This window comes from Saccostrea echinata, unplaced genomic scaffold (assembly GCF_033153115.1).
Source record: "Saccostrea echinata isolate AGI-Se365-2 ecotype Australia unplaced genomic scaffold, CSIRO_AGI_Sech_v1 ptg000054l, whole genome shotgun sequence".
Taxonomy (NCBI): domain Eukaryota; kingdom Metazoa; phylum Mollusca; class Bivalvia; order Ostreida; family Ostreidae; genus Saccostrea; species Saccostrea echinata.
Genome location: NW_026889803.1, coordinates 386,531 through 409,329, shown reverse-complemented (window position 1 = coordinate 409,329; position 22,799 = coordinate 386,531). Strand labels below are relative to the sequence as shown.

General features: G+C 32.6%; 1 protein-coding gene across 1 annotated transcript in view; it reads left to right on the top strand.

Annotated features, from left to right (window-relative positions):
* LOC133171814 (apoptosis-inducing factor 3-like) overlaps positions 1 to 22,799 on the top strand; it is a 37,098-nt gene that overhangs the window by 10,479 nt on the left and 3,820 nt on the right. The window contains exons 2-11 of the mRNA XM_061306614.1: positions 2,896 to 3,018; positions 12,391 to 13,124; positions 13,747 to 13,895; positions 14,662 to 14,881; positions 15,219 to 15,345; positions 17,053 to 17,165; positions 17,437 to 17,523; positions 18,266 to 18,357; positions 18,739 to 18,869; positions 19,413 to 19,528. Coding sequence (XP_061162598.1) covers positions 2,985 to 3,018; positions 12,391 to 13,124; positions 13,747 to 13,895; positions 14,662 to 14,881; positions 15,219 to 15,345; positions 17,053 to 17,165; positions 17,437 to 17,523; positions 18,266 to 18,357; positions 18,739 to 18,869; positions 19,413 to 19,528 — 1,803 coding nt within the window. The 5' untranslated portion in view covers positions 2,896 to 2,984. The remainder of the gene's footprint in view (positions 1 to 2,895; positions 3,019 to 12,390; positions 13,125 to 13,746; positions 13,896 to 14,661; positions 14,882 to 15,218; positions 15,346 to 17,052; positions 17,166 to 17,436; positions 17,524 to 18,265; positions 18,358 to 18,738; positions 18,870 to 19,412; positions 19,529 to 22,799) is intronic.

Here is a 22,799-nt window from a genome sequence, read left to right as displayed (position 1 = left end):
CAAGGGGAGATAATTAAGAATTATTGAAAAATTTATGGCATCTTTTAAAAATCTTCTTCTTAATGACCACTAGGTCAGAGAAGATGAAACATATGTTAAAGCTTCATTACAAAGTGAAAATTTAAGTTTGTTCAAATGATGACCCCCGGGGCTAGGGTGGGGCCAACATGGGTGGTCAAAGTTTTATATACATACAGGAATACATACAAAAATCTTTAAAAATCTTCTTCTCAAGAACAGCAAAACCATGATAAGTCATATTTATGTGAAAGTATCCTCAGGTAGTGTAGATTCATTTCATTCAGATCATGACCCCCCAGGGTAGGGTGGGGCCACAGTGGGTGATCAAATGAAGTTTGACATAGGAATATGTAGGAAAATTCTTTAAAAATCTTCTTCTCAAGAACAGCAAAGACATGATTAGTCATATTTATATGGAAGCATCCTCAGGTAGTGTAGATTTCAGTTTGTTCAGATCATGACCCCCTCCCCTGCCCCTCCTGGAGTAGGGTGGGACCACTTGTATATTACAAACTTTCCAATACTTAATTATTTCTCAGCTTTTCTCTAACCAAAGTGCTCAGGTGAGCGAAATGGCCCATGGACCTCTTGAGTGTAGTTTATCGACACTATAATGACATCACTTTCCGCAATTCTTTGGCACACCTTAAATATAGTGCAAGTAATTTACAAAGAGTTTAAATGTAGAAAAATGGCAGAGGAATGTGTTACTTAAAGAGGCTGGGGGGGTTGTGGCCATTTTTAGACTATATTGATCTCCTTTAGAAGAAGAGCTCCATATGAAGATATAGAAAATGATCAAATTTTAAAACTAAAATTTTTGCAATTTTTCTTTGCCAAATGATAGTTGACAGCTTAAGATATCATATCTAAAAAATTAAGTTAAATCTGGTGGTTAATTTGTGGTTAATTTGTTGACCCCCCAGCCTCCTTAAATGTCAAAAAATAATTGAATTAATATGTACCCAGTAATTGAGAATTTTACATGTTTATCTCATTCCAAAACTTATAAGATATAAATTTTAATTTTTTTAGAAAGATTGTAGGGTCTTGCAGCTGATGGACAAAGTCAATAACTCATCTGAGTTTTTCTTAATTTGATGTTATGGTGAATTTTTATGTTTACTCCATCTTCTTATAATTGTGTTATGCTGAAAAAAAATTTTTAGATACTATAAATAAATGTACAAATTAACTGTCACTTGCTCCAAGGACATTTTATATGCCATGTATAGTATGTATGCTGTAAAAAATACAGGAAAACATAATCTTGTGAGAAAATAAGCAACTAAGGCAATTCGGTGTATAAATGTGCTAGTACATATTCAATAAACAGATTTGTTTATTACAAGTTGGTATAAGTCATTATGAAGCAATTTGGAACACTAGATTGTTGTGGTCATTGTTTGGAGACTGTCTCGATGGGGAACGCCTTTGTGACCGTGGACTGTGAATTCTCACCACGTAATCATTGGGAAATGGTAGCGGTGACATGTTTATGTTATTCTCTGTAATGTTAAGTGTGCAAGGACAAATTCATAATCATTACGTGTAGTAGACCAGTGCATTACTCTGGGAATTATGTTCATGGTGCTCGTTAGGTTTGTGAGAAATTCATATTTGTACAATATTTCTTATTTTGTTAATTACTTTTATTGGAAGAAAGAGAATAAGCTATTTTATCTGAACTATTTATACATATATTTCCTTAAAGTCACTTCTAATTTTATTGTATTATGTGTACTTCAGTATGATTAAGGATGAAAACCCATTTGATATAGATTATCTGCATGCAAAAAGTTATGTTAAAATTTTGGATTCATTCGGAGTTATAATTTTGCTTAATAATTAGTATTAATGACTTTGTGAGACTAAGACAAATGAACTGTCATAATTCTGTGCTTGTTGGTTGAGACTATATACAGACACATTATAAAACATGTGTGAGAATTCATAGGACTTATTCACCTTCATTTGTACCATCATACCTTGCTAAGGTGTCTGTAAATACATACTCGTATATTGCCCTTAAATAACAATAATCCCATAGCTAAGGCTCTCAGGAGACAATTTGTAAGTAATTGATGTTTATTTTTATTAAAGGTTTACTTTTTGTACCTAATGGGTTTAAGAAAAGTAGAAACATTTTATATTTTTGTTTAATAGCTTTAAGTACCGGTACTTTGACAAAAAAAATTCAGCGTGGAGAAAATAACATGTAAATTGCACTTGAATAAGTGACAATGTGTATTGGTGATCCAGGTAATGGCTGGGGGCAGTCTGAGATGTGATCAGTGATCAGTCCTATGTCTGCCACACAAACAGCTCCTTCCCTCAAACAAACCAGCCGACACATTGACAGAGTGAAGCGATGGTCAGTGGTCTAACCTCTAGACTGTCCAGTTATTTTTTTTAATGCTTGTTATCCGATGGTGACCCTGTGATCTGTTTTATTACCTGTTGATTTTTAAGCCTTTTTGCTTCACTGATGATTCATTAGTCTATAGCTTTTTCCTCTGATTCTATTGATGATCCAGCTGGTCTTACTTTGTTATGGATATATTAGCAAAAGCGCTTTCAAAAGATGGGTCATTTAATAATCTTATTATCATTAGCTTTTCTTCTTTTTTAAAGGTGCAAACAATATGTATTATATATTGTGGACTTTTGTAACGTGTATCAACTAGCAGGAAAAAGGTGTTCATAACGGAAGTTTATTAAGATATATAGTGTCTTTCAGTGGCATTTCCTTATAGAGATACCAGGTTCTCAGACAGGTCTTTTTTTCCCAGATTGTCTGCACCAGTACACTGTTATTATGTAAAATTTACCTTTAGATGTTTTGTAATGTGACGTTACTGTTATTATTTTCAGATGACTTTTTGTGAAAACTGCACAGAAATGAGGGATTAGTACAGAATGTTGTGAGTTGCTGAGGAATTTAAACTTCTGTCTACATCACCATGGGCAAGGGACAGTCTAAATCGTACGACTTCAGTAAGTTATATTCCACAATGCATTTATTCTGTAACTTACAAAGTTGCATGTTTTTTTTATTATGATTTTCTGGCATTCATATGAATTGTATTGGACAGGTTTACAAGGATCTGCAAAAAGTCTGATTGCACAATTAGTTACTTAAAATCTAAAAGCAATATCATCATCATAGCTGCAATTTTCATGTTGGAAATTTTTCACCTAAAAAATGAGGTTTTTAATCTTTTGTCATTAGTACAGTAAAAACATGCTTTAGTGGACATGCTTATTAATGAATTGACATTAACACCAAAGTGATTTTCATTTCGTAGCTCGAGTAAAATATGTTTTGAACATAACGTATATAACAAATTATGTTTATAAGAAAGCAAAATTTTCTGTCCCTGGCACTTTGTTATAAACGTGTTTTACTGTATTTGCATTGGAGAAACCATTAAGAAGCTCTGATTAAAGCACTACACTATTATTATCCTGTACACTACATAATGTGATAGTACATATATATTCCTTCTGTTAACTGAAGATTTAATGCATCTTTTGGGATAATGTAAACACTTCTAATTACGAATATCTGATTTGTGTCACCTGTATGGAATGGGAAAAATATCCTTCAAAATAATCAGTATCTGCAAACATTGGGTGATTGTGATGGTTTCCCTCTCAGTTTAGGATGAATTCACAGGGGATTAGATTTACGGATAAAAAATGAAGTGAAGTGGAAACACTTCCATGCATTTTCAGAAAGCTGGGCTTATGTAAATAATTGGAAGGAAGAAAATAAACAATTCCTGCAATCAGTGTTTATTTCATATGAATATGGCATTCCCTCAGTGGGTGTTAATGGGTATAACATCCCTCAATTATTTCACTAAAATACCTATAGTATATGTCACTTATTTTAAGGAATGGCCATATTTTGTGAAATCACCTCTAAATCACTAATTTTCAAAGGGGGGGAGGTGTTAATTTTTGTTGTTTTTGAGGTATGAAGAGACCCACAAATTCATGTCCACCATGAAATGTAAAAGTCATAGGCATAACTACAATCTTATCCCACAAACCCAGTATCCTCAAACCACGTAAATTTGACCCCACAAATAAGAGATGTTACATCAAGGTCTATTCCTTATCCATTTGTGTAACTAAGTCCTTTATGGAATGGGAGGCAATCTGTCCAATATCTTTATGTGTAATCTAATAGGAGTCAATACAACAACACTGCTTAGCACTTTCTTTTCACATATTTTGTAGAATATTCACTTGTTTTGGTGGGGTTAAATTTTCATGGTTTGAGGAAAAAATATTAGTTTTGATTTCATGGTTGAAGTAGATTTTTAATACTTTATTTTGAACTTTAAACATTTTGTGGAGGACATAAATGAAAACAATGAAAATTAAACCCCTGGCCAATGAAATTGGTGATTTCACAGTACCGGTATATCACATCTTCATGGAACTTGATGGCAAACATTAGTTCATGACAGTGAGATGCTAAACCTGATTGAGTTCAAGGTCAAATTCAGAGTTAAAGGTTACAGATTGTAGATTGTCCTCGTTGTGAGGGTTTTATTTTACAACTATTAATTTAATGCATTTTACTTATGCCCGTTTCATGATATATAAAAATATATCTCATCGGTTTATCCAACTGGGCTAATTAGTGAAGTTGTCAGTCAGTTTTCTTCATTTTACTCTGTTCTTTTGATCATTCATCATACATATATCCCCATTGTAGACCATGATGACTGTCATGTATTTCACTTTATGTGCCAGCTATTCATCAGATGGACTTTTCATTTGTTTGTTTGTTGGTTGGTTTTTTTTTGGATAATTTCTAAGGTTATGGATTCTTCAGCAATCTTTCATATGAACATTCCATTTAATATCAAGCTTACTATCATGTAAATATTTCTTTTTTTTAATATGATAAAGTAGCTTAATATTATGTAAATTTTTTTTATAGTTAAGTAACAATGCATTGCCATGTATAATTACATCAGTAATTTATAGATCATAATTATGTTGATGGAAACTATAGCTATGAAACCTTTACAAGATTACTGGGTTTTAAGACAAATTGTTATTGCCAAACCTTAAATACAGTTCTGATCTATGAACTTAAATACATGCTTGAAAGATACCTCGATAGGAAAATGCAGAATTGTTTTTTGGTCAATCAATTGCAAGTTGTCTTGTGAGAAGGACTTAATAAATACAAACCAGTATCACTTGATGTGACGTTTTATGTGTAAATTACATAGATTCCATTGTTTTTTATTGTCCAAGATATTTTTTCTGAAGGCAGATGTAATCTCTGGATGTATAAATAATGCAGTAAAGTGCAGAATGTTCAATGTTTCAAGCATTAGATTAAATTAGAAAATGCAGACATTGGAGTATACACTCTGTAGTGTCTGGTTTACTAATGATAAAGAATTGCATAATTTTTGCATGCATAATTAAATTAAATACAGAATATGTTTAAAATGCCTCATGAGGATGAAGATTTTATGAGCTTTCAAATAATGCAGATTTAACTAAAATTTTGTTACGTATTGTAACATTTGCAGATGCTGTGCTGTAAAAAGTAAACTTATTTTTCTGATGGTTCAAATTATTGATTGACATGTGATATTTTTCAATCACTGTTACTCTGATAAAACTTTGGCTGAGATCATTATTATATTTTGTTCATAAATTAAAGACCAAATGACAATGCAAGTGTAAATTAATGAAGTGGTGAAGGTTAAAGTGACAGATATATATCTAACAGTCTAGAGGGTTTCTGATGCTAATCTCAGACAACTCATCCAGTCTAAATCTTAATCATTCCAGTCTCCAGGGCTTAAAACACAGATCAGGAAGGGATTAGGTGACCTGTAAGGAAATGATGACCTTTCCTATATATACCTTATATAACTAGATTTAACCCAACAAAGAAATTTAGAGTATTCATGAAGTGTATGGTTTGCAGCCATAAGGGAAATAACTCTTTATGTTCTAAATAGGTTTTTGGCAGTTAAATTAGCTTATTACTGATATATAAAACTGTTCATCAATGCATGCAGACTTTATTTGATGGTTGTACCTGATTTCTTTTTTATTGTTATATATAAGTACCCTTTTGAGCTTTCATTATCTTGACACAAAATAGCTGTTAAGCAATTAATATAGTAAATGTCGATCAGCAGTATTTTATCAGCAAAAAGTTGCATGTGTAATGGTTTGGGTCATGGATATCGGCCTGGGTAGCTCAGTCAGTAGAGCACCTGACTAGTGTTGCAGGGGTCCCGGGTTCGATTCCCGGTCCTGCCATACATTTTCTCCTTTCCTGTTACAGATTTGGTACTGTTGACCACCCTTGGACTTGCAGGTGAAAGTCCTGCCAGGGGATATTAAGAACTTGGGTTGTGTCTTCGAGGGCGAAGACAATTTAAGGAAGGAGGAATGTAATGGTTTGGGCCGTGGATATTGGCCTGGGTAGCTCAGTCGGTAGAGCACCTGACTAGTGATGCAGGGGTCCCAGGTTCGATTCCCGGTCCAGTCATACATTTTCTCCTTTCCTGTTACACATGAGCTAATTAAAATACTTTGATTTTATTTTCACTATATTAAATCTCATAAGAAATGTACTTGAATGAGATGAATCTTTTGTTACCTTCCCCTTTAAAGTGTTATCTGCTTGGGTAATGGTTTTATAGGAATCCTTGACTTTATGAGGATACATTTGTCTAGGGAGATAAACTGTAGTAGAGTCGGTTCCTCACCCCTAATTGATGTCACCTACAGACTGAATGAGGCTCACAAATTTCTTGGGTTTACAAATCTGTTCATTTATTGAATAAGTTGAAAATCTTGTGCTCATTGAAGTCTAGGACACAGAATTGTTATGGGAGTCTGTGCATCAAGTGAACCATCCAGAATTGGTGACTCACTAATCATTCATTAATTTGTGATATTACAATTAATTTACATTGATGATTTGACATTTTTTGGTGTAAGAGTTGTTCTCTAATTATCATTGTTGTTAGATAACTAGCAGATTTCCTTTGATCTCAGAATGCTCCATACGTCAAAGCACTTCATCTTTGACATCTTAGTATATTACTTAACAAACAGTCAGACTGTAATAGGCATAATTACTTGTATATGAATCTTTCTTTCAGAAAACAATTTTTTGCATGTACTTTACCAACTCTATTTTAAAATTACAGAGCAACCTATATAGGAAGATATATATACTTGACTGTGGTTTCTGATTGAAAGTAGAATTGTATTTACCGATTCAAAAAAACAACAACTATAATCTAAATATTTTTTACACAGTTACCCATTAAACTTGCAGTTAAACTTATTCATTTTCCTTTTGTAAACATAGATTTAGTTGTTATTTTCTTGCATGGCTTTGGGGGAAAAAAGTTTGTATCATCTGTCCTTTAAAAAAATGCTAAATTATAAGTCGTAATATAGAAAACTTGTCATGTACACTGTACTTCTATGAGTGTAAGTCGATGAGCTTGAAAATCTAGGGAGATCGGAAAGCTTTGTCCCAAACAACAAAAATTGGTCCTCTCAGCTAGAAACAGGATAAATGTAGCGGAAATTGGTCCTGTCAGCTAGATACAGGATAAATGTAGCAGCTCTGCTTCATAATTCCATATAATATAGGTCTTATACCCACCAGTGTATAGATAATGGTTCTAGTGTATCTTATACAGAGAGAATTAAACATCTATATAAGTACAAACATATTATGTTGTCTTGTACATTAACAATATTCTTTGATAAGAAACCTGTTTGGTGCATGGTATGATGATCATCAAAGTTTGAAGTAAATGCTTCTGTGTTTTGTATCCAAAGCTAATTACACACTGATTTAGGTCTCTAGATTTTTTAAATTTGTAAATTTTATTCAGAGTGATCAATAGCATGACTTATATTTAAAATTTATGGAAGGAAATTATGAGGTCTTTCCCATTTCCTGGTGTAAATACTTAAGCCCTATATAGGGATGTCAACAAGTACCGGGTACTTGATCAAACGTTCGAGTATCAAATACTAAAACTGTACTTAATTACTTGGCTGTCTTTTTTTTCATATTTCTAAGGTCAATATATTTATTAAAAACTTACCAAAAAAATGTAACTTAAATATGCATTTACATCCATGTCTGTACAGTAATTAGCATCACCTGCACCCTTTGAGAATCACCCATGGCTGTGTATATACAGTACTGTATAATTACCGTGACCAATCATTGGAGACCATACAAAGCCGTTCTCCCCTTTTGTGACCCTAATTGTTGGATGGCTTTTATTTTTTTTTTATTTTCAATGAACATCATTTTATTATGATCTATTAATTATCCTTGGAAAATTTAGTTACCATATGTAGCAAAATAGAACATAGAAATGCAATTCTAAAGTAGAGAAATATTTAAAAGTAACTGCAAAGATAAAAAAAATTTTAAAGTCAGGTGTGCATTGTAAATTTAGCGCACAAATGGGGGGGAAACAACCATATATTTAAGGAATCAATGTCTAGTTTGTGATAAGGAATTTGATTTACAATTATATATATTTACCAAGGCTCGGGGATAAAAAACACACAACTAGTTGGATAAAAATCATATCCAACTACAAATCATGGGAGATTCTTTTTATCCCATGTTTAATACTTCACAACCAATGTTTTACACTGTTTTATATAGGACTCCACTTTATTTTACTTCATCACTCTAACGCAAAAACCATTGTGACGTCACAACTGCACTTAACTGTGGTTTATGAAAAAAATATCCAATGAGTCATATCCACGGGATAAAGGGGTAAACATGGGATATATATATATATATATATATATATATATATATATATATATATATATATATATACAGTTGAACTTTGATATCTCAAACATCAATATCTCGAATACCATGGATATGTCGAAGTGATTTGGAAATCCCCACCACTCATTCTTTAAGTATTTTATCCTTGATATATTGAGTCATCAGATACTGTTTCTTGAAGTTTTTTTTCAGTCCCATGGAGTTTGAGAAAATGGTTTGACTGTAGTATAATACTTCACTAAATATTAATAACTGCCCCATCATTATGTAAATTAAGAGTTAGAAATATTTTCACACCATATCTGCCATATGGTAACACATTACTGCTACATTGCAAGAAATGTTAAAAAAAAGAAAGAAATATACTAAAGCTGCTGGAAAACTAGGTCTTATATGTATAGAAGTTCACATATAAATGGCATGGTAATAATTCGTTTTATGATGCGGTAATGAGTATGTGGCGATAATGACAATTTTGAAAATGTAGCGGTAAAGTAATGCATCCCTGCAATGTACCGGTACATGTACAAATGAAAGTGTAAGTAATAAACTTAGGTATATAAAGACACTCCTATCAGGCCATTGTTAGTCAGGCATTAAATGACAAGAATATACATGTACTGACAACTTTACACTACAAAACATGTTATGTTACCATATATAGCTCAGCTGGGTCTGGGAAGAGGGGCCTCATGTCTTTGATAACTTGATAGGTATATATTTTATTGGTGTCTACATATAAGAAACGGTAAAGGTTACTCAGTCTGTTGAGAGCCTAGCTTGTCTACTGCAATAGAGAGCAATATATCACCACTCTTAAAGAAATATATCATCCCTCGAAGGGACAATATATAATATACCCAAGCAGGGTACAATATATCATCTCTCGAAAGGACAATATATGACGTACCCAAACAGGGTACAATATATCATCCCTGTCCCTGTATATGCAGAACATTAAGAGTTTGACAGGGACTCCAATATAAGAATAATGCATTAATGTGTGCATTGCACAGGCACCTGATGTTACTTATTTTTCTTCTAATAAAAAATATACCCCCTACCTGAATTATTAGGTAGGGGGTATATTTTTTTATTAAAAGAAAAATAAGTAATGTCAGGTGCCTGTGGTGCAATGTTATCAAGATACATGTATCAATTATTTTTCTGCAACACTAGAATTTGCTTTGGGTATTGTTATTCACTTTTTTACTTATTAATTTCCAATGCAGATTGGCCATGTTGACCTAGAAAGGCAGACTTAGTTTTTTTTCAGTTTTCATTTAGTTTTGAATAAGGATCTATAGGAATATCAAAGAGACTATAAAAATGATGACTCAAAGACCATCAAAAACAGATATTGTCCTTACTGGGAACTACTTGAAAAAATAATCTATCATTGATATTTAACATGTTGCCAAAGAGCACTTGATAAACAATTATGCACTACACAGTTTTTTTAAGATTATTATTAAGCCAAAATCCAGTCTGGTTTGTACCCTCCAGAGTGGACATGACTATTACTTATACATAAGTATAATATATATATCTCCAACAAAATTGTATAATGTTGATATTAACTCTGATTTCTTTTCCTAATATTATTTTTTTTTAAATCTTATATCTGTGTGGTAAAAAGCTTTTTTGATACCTAGCTTATTCCTTGATGTTCATTCAAGGTTTGGATACAAGTACTGTGTAGTGATTTACTAATCTGCTGTATGATTTACAGTTTCTGTTATCATGTTCTAATTTATGATCTCTCTCTATAAGTACTGATATATCATCTCAGACCCATGCCGCTTGTCATGTGTTGTGATATCAGGGGTATTTAAAGATTACAAACACGGTCTCTCTTACTCTAAATGTGTGCCAAGTTTTTACTCTAGGAAGTCAGAATTTGTAATGGTAGGTATAGGCTTTGTATATGGTAGAAATTATATACAGCTATTATATTTATCTGTATTTTGTTTCATAGTGTGAAAAAAGTATGCATAACTTTATTTCTATATAATATTTATTAAGTTTTAATCTAAGATTAATGAAAACAATGCCTGTTAGTCTCTTTTTAAGTAATTTTTTGTTGATTCATATTTTCAATGACTCTAAAAACTTGATATTTAGATAATAAACAATTATTTTAGTATTCATTCTGTAAATGTCAACCCCCATCATGAAATTCATTCCATCAAAGTTAGTTTTCTGGACTATATAATGAGCTGATTTTTGGTACAGGGTATATCTTGATATTGATGACTTAAAATTAAGTTCAATTTTCATGTTGATTGACCCAATTTTATGAAAGTTATTGCACTTAGACTTTTAAAATTTTAAATAATTCACTGTTTTCCAGACTTTTTTGGCTCTGCTTGTAGATAATGAGCTGATTTTTGGTGTGTCCCTTGATCAGTCAGGGGTGAGATTGAAATCCGTCATATTTAAAAATGATTGATAATTGTCATTTCCTCTAACTACATAATGTAAATGTTTTTATTTTGTTTGTAAATATGACTTGTTTTCATCATATTTCCATTTCCACATGATTTTTTTTCCAACCCATTTACTACAGTAATAAGATATAGTACACTATCCTGCAATGGACCCATGTGTAGAGAAACATCTTGACAAACAACTGAAATCAAAATAAATTAGTGCGCCCCATAAAACTAACGAGATAATTAAGTGCGCCCAGACCTAACAATTTGATAAAAAATGATGAAATACAGTCATATTTATTTTTAGAAGTAACTCTATATTTTAAAATAAACTCCAAATAGTTATGGCTGTTTTTCATCATTATTCTACAAAATGATGAATTTTAGTCATTTTTAAAACTCAAGTTTATGACTAGAAATCATCATTTTTAAAAATGATGATTTTCAGTCTCACCCCTGACTGTTGATATTGATGACTTGCAGATTAAGTTTGAGTTTTGTGGTGATTTTATTTTTATGAAAGTTATGGCCCTTAGACTTTCAAATATTTAAATTATTCACTGTTTTTTTTTTTTTTTTACACCTTTTTTATTATTGCTTTGCTTGTAAGAGATCACTGTTTCATGCAGCTTAAGTATGTTGTGGTACAGGCAAGTGATTCTAGAAAACAAAAGTAGCAGTATAATACTTTATTTCTGTTTTATTTCTACCCTTTGTCATTTTCACATTCTTGGACTTTCACATATTTAAAACTTGCATGTCAACGGGGGCATTCTTGTCTCCCTGACATATCTAGTTAAATGTTTGTATGGGAAAGAGTGTAAATAAAATATTCAAGTTCAGATTATCAAAGATTTCTCTGAAACTGTCTAATGCAAGTACAATGTACCTTGTGGATAATTGAATTTGTACTCGGTATTTGAATACTGGTATGTCACAAGTTTTACTCAAGATTACATACATGTACTAGTATATATACATGCAACACATGTATTTATAGGAACATTTGATTTAATCCAGATATATTATGACATAAACATGCATTATAATTTTCATAAAACTTATTATCTCTGTCCTTTGACTTTTTAGCTGGAGAATCCGTGAAGAAGAGGTCTGGCAGCAAAAAAACCAATGGTGTAGAAGCCAGGACGTCTAAAAATATAGACCCTGATTCCATAAATTCTCCGTCTGGTAAATCAGAAAATGGGGACAATACACCTATAAATAGAACCAGTCTCCCAGTTACCAAAGAGGAGCCAGCAAACGATAATAGTGCTAATGCTCAAGATAATTCTAGTGTAGTGAATGGTGAACAAAACACTACAACCACTAAAAAATCGGAGGAATCTAGTGAAACACATATTATTGATGATTCTGAAGATTCTGTAAAAGCTAATGACACTAGTGTAGAAAATTCTGATACTAGTAAAACAGTGAACTCTGAGGAAACTACACTGAAAGTAGAGGAGCAGGTAGAAGAGAAATCTGAATTGGAAACTTTGGAAAAAGGTCCTTTAGAAGAAGAGGATCTCGACAAAGAAGTTCAAATCCAAGCTGAGGAACCTCAAAAAGAGGCTGAAGATTTGAAGGAGAATCAGAAAGAGGCTGAGGAGTCTGAGGTAAAGGATACTGAAGAGGAGGAGAGAGAAGGATGTTCTGAGGACACAAATGAGGAGCCGCCCCCAGAGGAACCTACCACATCACTAGACAATAGAGAGGAGGAGCCAGCAGATACCACACAGGAGGTACCACAAGACACAACAGAGGAATTAACCACAACAGAAGAGAACAAAGACAACTCACAGCCAGACAACACAGAGGAGGTAACACAAGAAAAATCTAAGATACATCTTTAGCAGGTTACTGCAGAGATATTATTAGGTGAACCAACTGCATGGAAAAATTGTCATGATTGATGATTTGACTATGATGTGTTGATTGAATTTTGAAGTTAGAATTAAAACTGTATCTTTGCACTAATCATTTTCATGGAGACACAACCGAGGCAAAAGTTAGGAGACATTATGAGATCTAATATTCAGTGTTCACCAGGTATATTAAGAAGTGCACTACAAGTGGCAAGTACATGTAGTCCTCAAAGTGACCACAGTGTTGCTGTATTTCTCATTATAGCTAGTCTTTGTGCATACAGCAGGACTTATCTGCAGTTAAGGACTGGTAGTTGTCATTTATAACAGATGTATTACATCTTTAATGATCAGACAAACACTTCACCATTAATGTGTTAACATTGTCATCTCCAGGAAAAGGTCATAAAACAGTGATCAAAACATATGTTCCAAATTCTGGGAACTGGGATTTATTTAACTTATACAAACTTAAGTGAAATACCTGGAATCTTGCGCACACTTTGAAATAATTTCCAGTATGTTTTACAGCAAATTGACAAAGAATTCTTTAATACTGATTATTGTGTTTTTATAGACAGAGGATCAGGAGGAATCAGACAAAGGAGAACCAGTTCAGATTGTCACCGTTAGTGTTGGCCTGGAGCAGGAGGAGGATACAGTAGAAGATATGGCAGACACAGTGTCCGCAGTTGTCTGTAACGAATCTGATCTCAAGGATGGGGAGTGAGTAATCATAGTACCTACCACATGATAAGTTATTTCTTGTGGAATGTGAATACTCACAGTGGAATCAGTTTAATTTGTGGGCGTCAATGTTAATTAATGGGCATTCAAAATTTTAATGGTGTGTGGGGATGTAATTTCATGGGTAACATGTTTACACAGAAGATTCAAAGAAATGACATGTTGACAAAGAAATGGTTTGGGGATAATATTTTATGGTAAAGGATGAACCAAAAAATTTAAGAACATTGGTACCCCATTGAACAGTGATGATTCCAAAGTATTACTCAGTTTATTTTTTATTTATTTTTATTTAATTTTAATTTGACAAAAACCACATGTGGCACAAGTCATACATACAGTAAACAAATATATAGTCACACAGATTTTCTTATATTAAATGCATCACATATGAAGTTACAAATATTTCTTGACGATTTAACATCTGCTGGATTGAGAATTTCATAAGATATACATGTATCGTTAAAAAGTGTACAAAATTCACTTCTTAGTTGTTTATAAAGAGGACATACAAATAAAAAATGATGTTGATTCTGTACACTTATTGACACATTTTGGTAAGTATTTTCCCATTCCATGTTCAACCTAACAATGATGCATTCATTTGTATAAGTTAAAAGGATTTTATTTTATCTATTATAAAAAAAATGTTTGAAGTGAATGAAAAATAACTATGAATTCATATTTGGACTTGACAGGTACATGTGTAAAAATAATATTTAAAATTTGATGTTTATAATCATAGGATGAAGGAGTTTGACCTTGGTGATGGGAAGGTCCTTGTTGTTCGAGAAGGGTCAGAATTCCATGCTCTTGGATCTGAGTGTACACACTATGGGGCCCAACTTGTCAATGGAAGTTACTGTAATGGTAGAGTTCGCTGCCCTTGGCATGGAGCTTGCTTCAGTGTGAAAACAGGGGATATTGAAGATTTCCCAGGCCTAGATAGCATTCCAAAGTTCAAGGTGAATAATAAACATTAAAAATGGTTTGCATAGTCATGATAAACCAAATGCATGCAGGAGGAGTGTAGCTTGAGTGCAGAAGTTTTCAGTGCATGTAATTCTGTAAAAATAAAAATTGGCTTATCCTTTTCTATTTACTTTATATTAATTTAGATTTTTGAGAAAAAAATGTTGATCTGTTCTAGGTATATGCATGTGTGTGTTCTCTTGTATTTGTGGTAGCTACATGTATTACCCTTGAAATTGATTCACTGTATTTTATTACGATATTTGTGTATTGTTCTAGAACTTCAAATTTTTTGAAAACATTCTGAATGACTTTCTCACAACTTTCCAGGTTGAAGTTGTAGATGGTAGGGTTAAAGTCACTGCGGCCAAATCAGCACTAGCTAATCCAAAAGTCCAGCGTAGAATGTGTGAAGCAGCAAAACCCAGTGACAAAAAAGTCCTTATCATAGGTGGAGGTAAGAATTAGGACATATTTCTTGATAGCTCTCAGTTAATTATACGGTATACTGTTTTACCCTTGTTTGTCTGTCTGTCTGTGTGTCTGTCTGTCCGTAACAAATTTTGGTCACAGTTTTTTCAGCAACTACTCATTGCAGATGCTTGAAATTTTAGCACAGTTTTTGTTTAGGCATACCATATGGTGGAATTCATTTTTTTACGAATCTGATGTAAACTTCCTGTTTATCCATGTGCCTGTTCGTACCATACATAACAAATTTTGGTCATAGTTTTCTCAGCAACTACTCATCGCAGATGCTTGAAATTTTAGCACAATCTTGTTTAGGCATGCCATATAATGGGATTCATTTTGGTACAAATCCGATGTCAACTTCCTGTTTATCCCTTTCCTGTTTATCCATGTGCCTGTTCGTACCATACATAACAAATTTTGGTCATAGTTTTCTCAGCAACTACTCATCGCAGATGCTTGAAATTTTAGCACAATCTTGTTTAGGCATGCCATATAATGGGATTCATTTTGGTACAAATCCGATGTCAACTTCCTGTTTATCCCTGCATCTGTCTTTACCATACATAACAAATTTTGGTCGCAGTTTTCTCAGCAACTACTCATCTCATGCTTGAAATCTTAACACAATGTTTGTTTAGGCATGCCATATGTTGGGATTCATTTTTTACTAATCCATTGTCAATTTCCTTATTATCATTGTGTTTGTCCATAACTGAACTTGTGTATTCACATCAGAGCGGGGGTATTATAAGTGAGCATTGGCTCATAGACTTCTTGTTTGAATTGTTTTTAGTACACACATGTATGTATTTAAGGAATGTTTTAAGTTTTGTGTGAGTTATTGGTGTTTAAATCACACAGACTTGTCACGTAGGCATCTTTCATGAAGCGCTTTAGCACTTCATGAAAAATATGCCTACATGCAAGTCTGTGTGATTTGCACACCAATAATTCACACTAAACTTAAAAACATTCCTTATATTTACATTTTACATGTTCAAAAGCACCAAATATACTCAATGTTTGAATTATTCGCTGCCCTATATCGTTACATTTTTATTAAAGTTTCTGTAGCTCATTGTGACGACACTTTAGCGCAAGTTTCTCTGTGAATATTTCTATGCTTGAGTATACACGAAAATGGCATTCAAAACAATTCCACAGTTGGCTTAGCAGAAAAAAATAGCAAATGTAAATATTAATGATTATATACCGTATATTAGGTAATTTTGGCATTGGGAATATTCAGTACATTTGATACTGCAAGTCGTTTTAATTCCATGGTGTTAAAATTTCATGATTTCTCAAAAAGTACTAATCGTGATGGTTTTATTGTCCTGCTGGAAGAAATTAATTTAAGTTTTGTGTAAGCATTAACGTTTTTAAAAACTAATGATAGCATTCACCATGGGTTTAATTTCGCAGAAAAATGATGAATCATGAACATAGTGAAATTAAAACCATCGTGATTATTTCCCAATTGACAGTATTTTAAAAAGGAGTTGAAATTTTGGCAGTTTTATATTTTCATTGGTGGATTTTTTCATTTTTATACTCTGTATAGTAACTGTTTAAACTTTATGGAAATATTGGCACTTGATTTTTTGGCATTTTTATCTGATTAGCCAAATAAACCAACTTTTGCAGCATGCCAAAATTATCAAATATATGGTATTGTGTACAATTTCAGGACCTTCATCTGTGACATGTGCTGAAACACTGAGACAAGAGGGGTTTACAGGGGAAATCACCATAGCAACACAAGAAAACAACATTCCCTATGACAGACCCAAACTTAGCAAGGTTAACTGGAGTTCATTGACTCTCTGATACAAACATTTTTATATCCAAATGAGGTTTCAAAATTTCTTGGGTTTTCTTCTTTTCTCCTTTTTTTCGATTTTGGTTTTCGTCAGTTGTATCACAGGATGACTATAATACATTTTCAAAGTAATTCACAGTCATGTATTTAGTACGCATTTATTAAACTGTTGTAATTTTGTCATAAATTTAACTCCAAGAGAAGATTTTAAAGTTGGACATATTAAAAATAATAAATATGACTTATTTTCAGGCAATGGACCTAACAGCTGATAAGATAGCTCTCAGGAGTGCAGACTTCTATTCCAAAGCTGACATCAACATTCTCAAACAGAAACAGGTACCACTTGATTTATTTGTATTTCTGACATGTGTCAACTTGAGGTCACCTGGACCATGGGATTTGATTGTTCTCCATTAACCTCACTTGATGATCGAGTCTTACTCAGTGAATTAATAATGTAGCATGAGGATATGGAAATTTGAATCTGTAAAATTTTTAAGCATTGTTCTGAACCATTTCAATTTGTGCATGTAGGTAGCAGTTAAAGAAATTCAGTCAGTGTGCCGATTGTTTTATTACTTAAGCATTCTAAAGAGGCAGATTTTGTCTTGATCAGTGTGAAACAAAATGTTGAACATTTGATTGTTCTGAACCATTTCAATTTGTAAGTACATGTAGGTAGCAGTTAAAGAAATTCAGTCAGTGTGCCGATTGTTTTATTACTTAAGCATTCTAAAGAGGCAGATTTTGTCTTGATCAGTGTGAAACAAAATGTTGAACATTTGATTGCTTTGAAAAGTTACTTTTTTCAGAACAACTTTGTAGTCCAGAGAGATTTTTAGCCAAACATCAATCATTTTTAATACTTTTTTTTAAAAATTGATTTACAATCTACAGAATGACAATACTAAATGCATAATAAAAAAAATCTATCCAGATGACAGCAGGCTTCTACACCTTGAATTGGTAGACAGTCACTGTGGAAAGGGGAGGGGACAATTTACTAATATTGCCCTCATTGCCATTGAATAGATGTATGATATTTCATTAATTATTCCTTGTGTTTTATGATATTCAGGCGACTGCAGTAGACACATCATGCAAGACAGTCAGCTTCAAAGATGGCAGTACAGAGTCATATACATCACTTGTCATTGCAACAGGAGGGCGGTAAGACAATTTGTCAAGTTAGATTAAATTGGCCTTGATTAAGCTAAGACTATTTAGACAACTATATGTTATTCTTGACGAATCAGTGTATCAAACATTTATTTTATTTTATGTAATAATAAGACTTTATATTAATTAAAACAGTATTGTTTACTTAAAAAAAGTAAACTATGAATTAAATCAGTTAAATAGAATAAAGCAAAATATTATATGCTAAAAATTCACTGTAAAATATTTTACAGACTCAATTGTAATCGAATTTCCCTCATTTCGGGGAAACAATATGAAAAATTGAGGTACTTATCAAAGGTAAATTTTTAAGAACTTAAAAAGAACACCATTTCACATTCACAAGTATCTGAGGTTTGACCTTTATTTTAGTCCACGGGTCTTACCAATCCCCGGGACAGATCTAGAGAATGTGTATCAGCTGAGGACTCCCGAGGATGCCAATCAAATTGCGGAAAAGGCTGCTGGCAAAAATGTCGTCATTATTGGATCTTCATTCATTGGTTTGTATGATGTAGTTGTGTAATGTTAATGCCAGCTTTTGTCAGTATACAGGAATCCAATAATTTAAAGATTCTGATATATTCTGTAACATTGCTCATCAAGTGTTTACTTTTAGTCAAAATTTAAAAAAAAATTTAAAACTTGTATCTGGTATATTACAAATGTAAAACTGATTTTCAAAGCATTTCATTAAATGAATGCAAGGAACATTTTCATGGTTTCCACATTTTGAGTGAACATACTATGTATACCATAGGGTTATCATAATTAATGCTAAGATATGGTCCATTTCCAATATTAATTGTACTGTTTTTAGTTCGACTGACAATTTTAAAGATTAATATTTCTATAAGCAGAATTATTTGTGAGGTACTGCTGCAGTACATTAGATAGAACATCACTTCCAACATTGATCTTTATGACTTTTTTCCACAACAAATAATAAGAATTACTGAGGTAGACGCTTGTAGATGCTGGCTAAATTTGTTGCATAAGTAAAGCAGGCCAATGGTGTGGTAACTTAGGTTGAATTTCTTGAACAGGAATGGAGGTGGCATCTGCACTAGCTGGCACTGCTGCCACTGTTTCAGTGGTGGACATAATCAAAGTCCCCTTCCACCTGGTTCTCGGAGAGAAAGTGGGATCTGTTTTACAGAAGGTACCACCTAATGCTTAGTTTCTTGTTTATGTGCTTCTTTAGTGGTGCAAAGTGACATATTAAAACCTTGAAGACACAGATATTCTATAAATTCAGTGGTTTGCTTTTAATATTCTGATCCTTTTTGCCTGATTTTAAAATTTAGAGCATCTTGAAGAGCTGGGCCTTATAAAGGGCTTCATTTGCATTACTTTTGTACGTGTAGTATGAAAAGTGAGGTGAAGCAATAGTTTTGCGATAAAGACAATAAAAAAATTCATTTATACTCTGTATTTTAAAATTGATAAGATATTTACAAGATATAAATAATGAAATCAGAAAACAAAAAATATATAGAACACAAGAAAATCTGTCTTCTAGGTTTAGGGCTGATTCATTGGTGATGGGATTCATTTGTTTGTGTCTTGCAGCATAATGGTGCTTTACTCTCATATATCTATATTGTTCACTGAGAATGTTAGCACTGATTTTCCTCATGATTATTCACAATAAACACTGCACTATTCTTAATCTTTATCACTTGCACATTTGGTCAGACAGTTTATCATGCTTTTAAAATCCATGCACTATTACATGTAATTATGTTCTTTTCATATGTACTTATTTATTGCCAAAATGCAGAGCATACTATTATTTACCAAAGTGTAGGTTGATGTTTTAAAGTTGAGAACTAAATACTGGATAGCATGAATTAGTCATGTACCAATTAAGATACTGATAAACAAGGTGGACAGTGTCTTGTGCAGATGTCTTGTTGGTGCATTTAGTATGCTTCAGCTCAATAGTCAAGTATTTAAAAAATTAAATACTCAGTGTATTAGACATACACGTATGGATATGAGTCTGTCTGCCTTGTGTAAATAACAGGAACAATGCCATGTGGAATTCTTCTTATTGACAGTTTAATTTGCATTGAAAGAATGAAAATATGAAAATCATTCATCTATCAAAATATGCATTATCTAGCTGTTAGATAATCTTTGCAGACCCAAGTTATGAGGCATTTGAAATATTCAAAACACAGTCTTCTATATTTCTAGTACATGTTCATCTCAACATTTTACTGCACACAACCCTTTCCAAAAAAAAATTATTTCAAAATATTCCTTGCATTCATTTCTGGAATCAATGTGTATTAAATTTAACTGAGAACTGTTCTGCTTAGGGATGGAGGTAGCGGCTTGTTTAGTAGACAAAGCTAGTTCAGTGTCAGTGTTAGTTAGAGGAAAAGCCCCATTTCAAAATATTCTAGGATTAAAAATTGGCGCCCTGCTTAAAAAGGTAAAATTTCAGTTACATTTATAGCAAATACATTGTACTTGTATGTTTTTATCAAATGATTGTCTTGCTGTCCACTTTGTTTGCTATATTTATAGATCACATTCCTTATAAGATTCCAAGATAAGCTATTAAGATATTTAAATTAGATTTTGTTAGATTCCCTTTCTCTGCCTTACACTCAGAAAAATGACCCTGACTCAAACTTTTTTTGCAGTTTCTCAAAGTGAATTTTTTTTTTTCAAATTGAAGGACAAAACTAATAATTAATTAAAATAATTTCCTAACTTATCTGTCAACTGTAAATAACTTAAAGTAAATAATTACCAAGAAAAATGAAGCAAACCTCTGAGTCACTCCTTAATGTAAATTATTGTCAGAAGTAAAATATACAAGTTTACATTTTATACTTAAAAATTTAATTACACTCTTTTTTGCTCACTTTAGCCAAAGCTTTTCTGATCAAGGTTTATTGGTCGTCTATCGACATTGTGGGCATGAACCAATGGGCCAATTTTAAACAAACTTAGCACAGAGAATCCTTGGGTGTAGGGGATTCATATTTGTCTAAATGTAGGGCCATGTCCCATTCCAAGGGGAGATAAATTAGAAAATTCAATTATAGTCTGGGATTATATAAAAAGCTTTTCAAGAACCTTTGAGCCAGTAGAAATGAATCTTACATGATAGTGTTCATGGTCCCAGGGGGTAGGGTAGGGTTGGGTCACAATAGGGGAATCAAAGTTTAACAAACAAAATATATGTAGTAAACAATCTTTAACAACTTTTTCCTCATGAGCAGCAGGGCCTTGACTAGTCTTATTAATGTGCAAGTATCGTCAGATTCAAATTTGTTCAGATCATAGCCACAAAGGGATGTGGTGGGGCCAAAGTAGAAGATCAAGTTTTACAAAGCAATATATAGGGAAAAATCTGTAAAAATCTTCTTCTCAAGAATAGCAGAACCATGATTACTCATGTATTAAGGAGGTTCGTTCCTGAGCTTTTGGGCAGATTTTTGTGTAAACCTCTATCTAAAAAATTCTGCATAATGTTTTAGTTCTTACAATAAATTTGGATTCTGCAATGCCAATTTAACTATATACAATTAAAACCCCATGATTAAATACCATACTGAAAGCATTAAGTTGGGAACTATATTTTGTGGCGGAAGGTTTTATAGAAGAAAATGATCAATTTTTCCTCATTCGAATTATTTACAGTATTGTTAAGTTTGGATTCCTATTTTTACATGCAGCCTGCACACAAAGTTATTTTGAGCAGTGAAATGTTTTGTGCTGGTCCTAAATAATATATTAAATTAACCGTTATGAATTCTGTCATCAAATAGGTCAAATATAACAAATATATTGTGAAAGTTCTGGGGGCAAAATAGCCCATTTTAGGCTCAAAATTAGCACTATTTTAGTTATTTCTAAAAATTAACATCACAGACCCCCACTTTTAATCTTATTTTCTGAATAAACAAGATAATTTTAACCATTCTGCTTAAACTCAGAAAAATGTCATTACTTTCAAATGATTTTATTGCTTGTTAAATTTTTAATGCCAGAAAAATGACATTTTTTGAGTGCAAAAAGGTCAAATAATTGACTATGCGAAGTAATTTGAAACTTTTTTTGTTGTCACAAAATTTATAGAGACTATTCAAGACAAAAAAAGACTGCATTTGTTCCCATCATTTATTTGGTTAAAAATATTAGAGGAAAAACTTTGAAAAATTGATTTATGTGTTAGACGTAATTACAGTGCAAAGAGGTCATATTAAATGCTCCGTAACGCCGAAAGAAGTGCATTGACCCTCATTTTTGGTTTAGTGCAGATTGAATTTTGTTCAATTTATGGCTTCTGGGAGTAGAGTGGGGCTACAATAGGTTATCAAAGTTTTATGGGAGAATATATAGAAAAAAATCTTTTAAAAAAGCTTTTTGTAAAGAACAGCAGGGCCATGATTATTGATACATGTATTAAT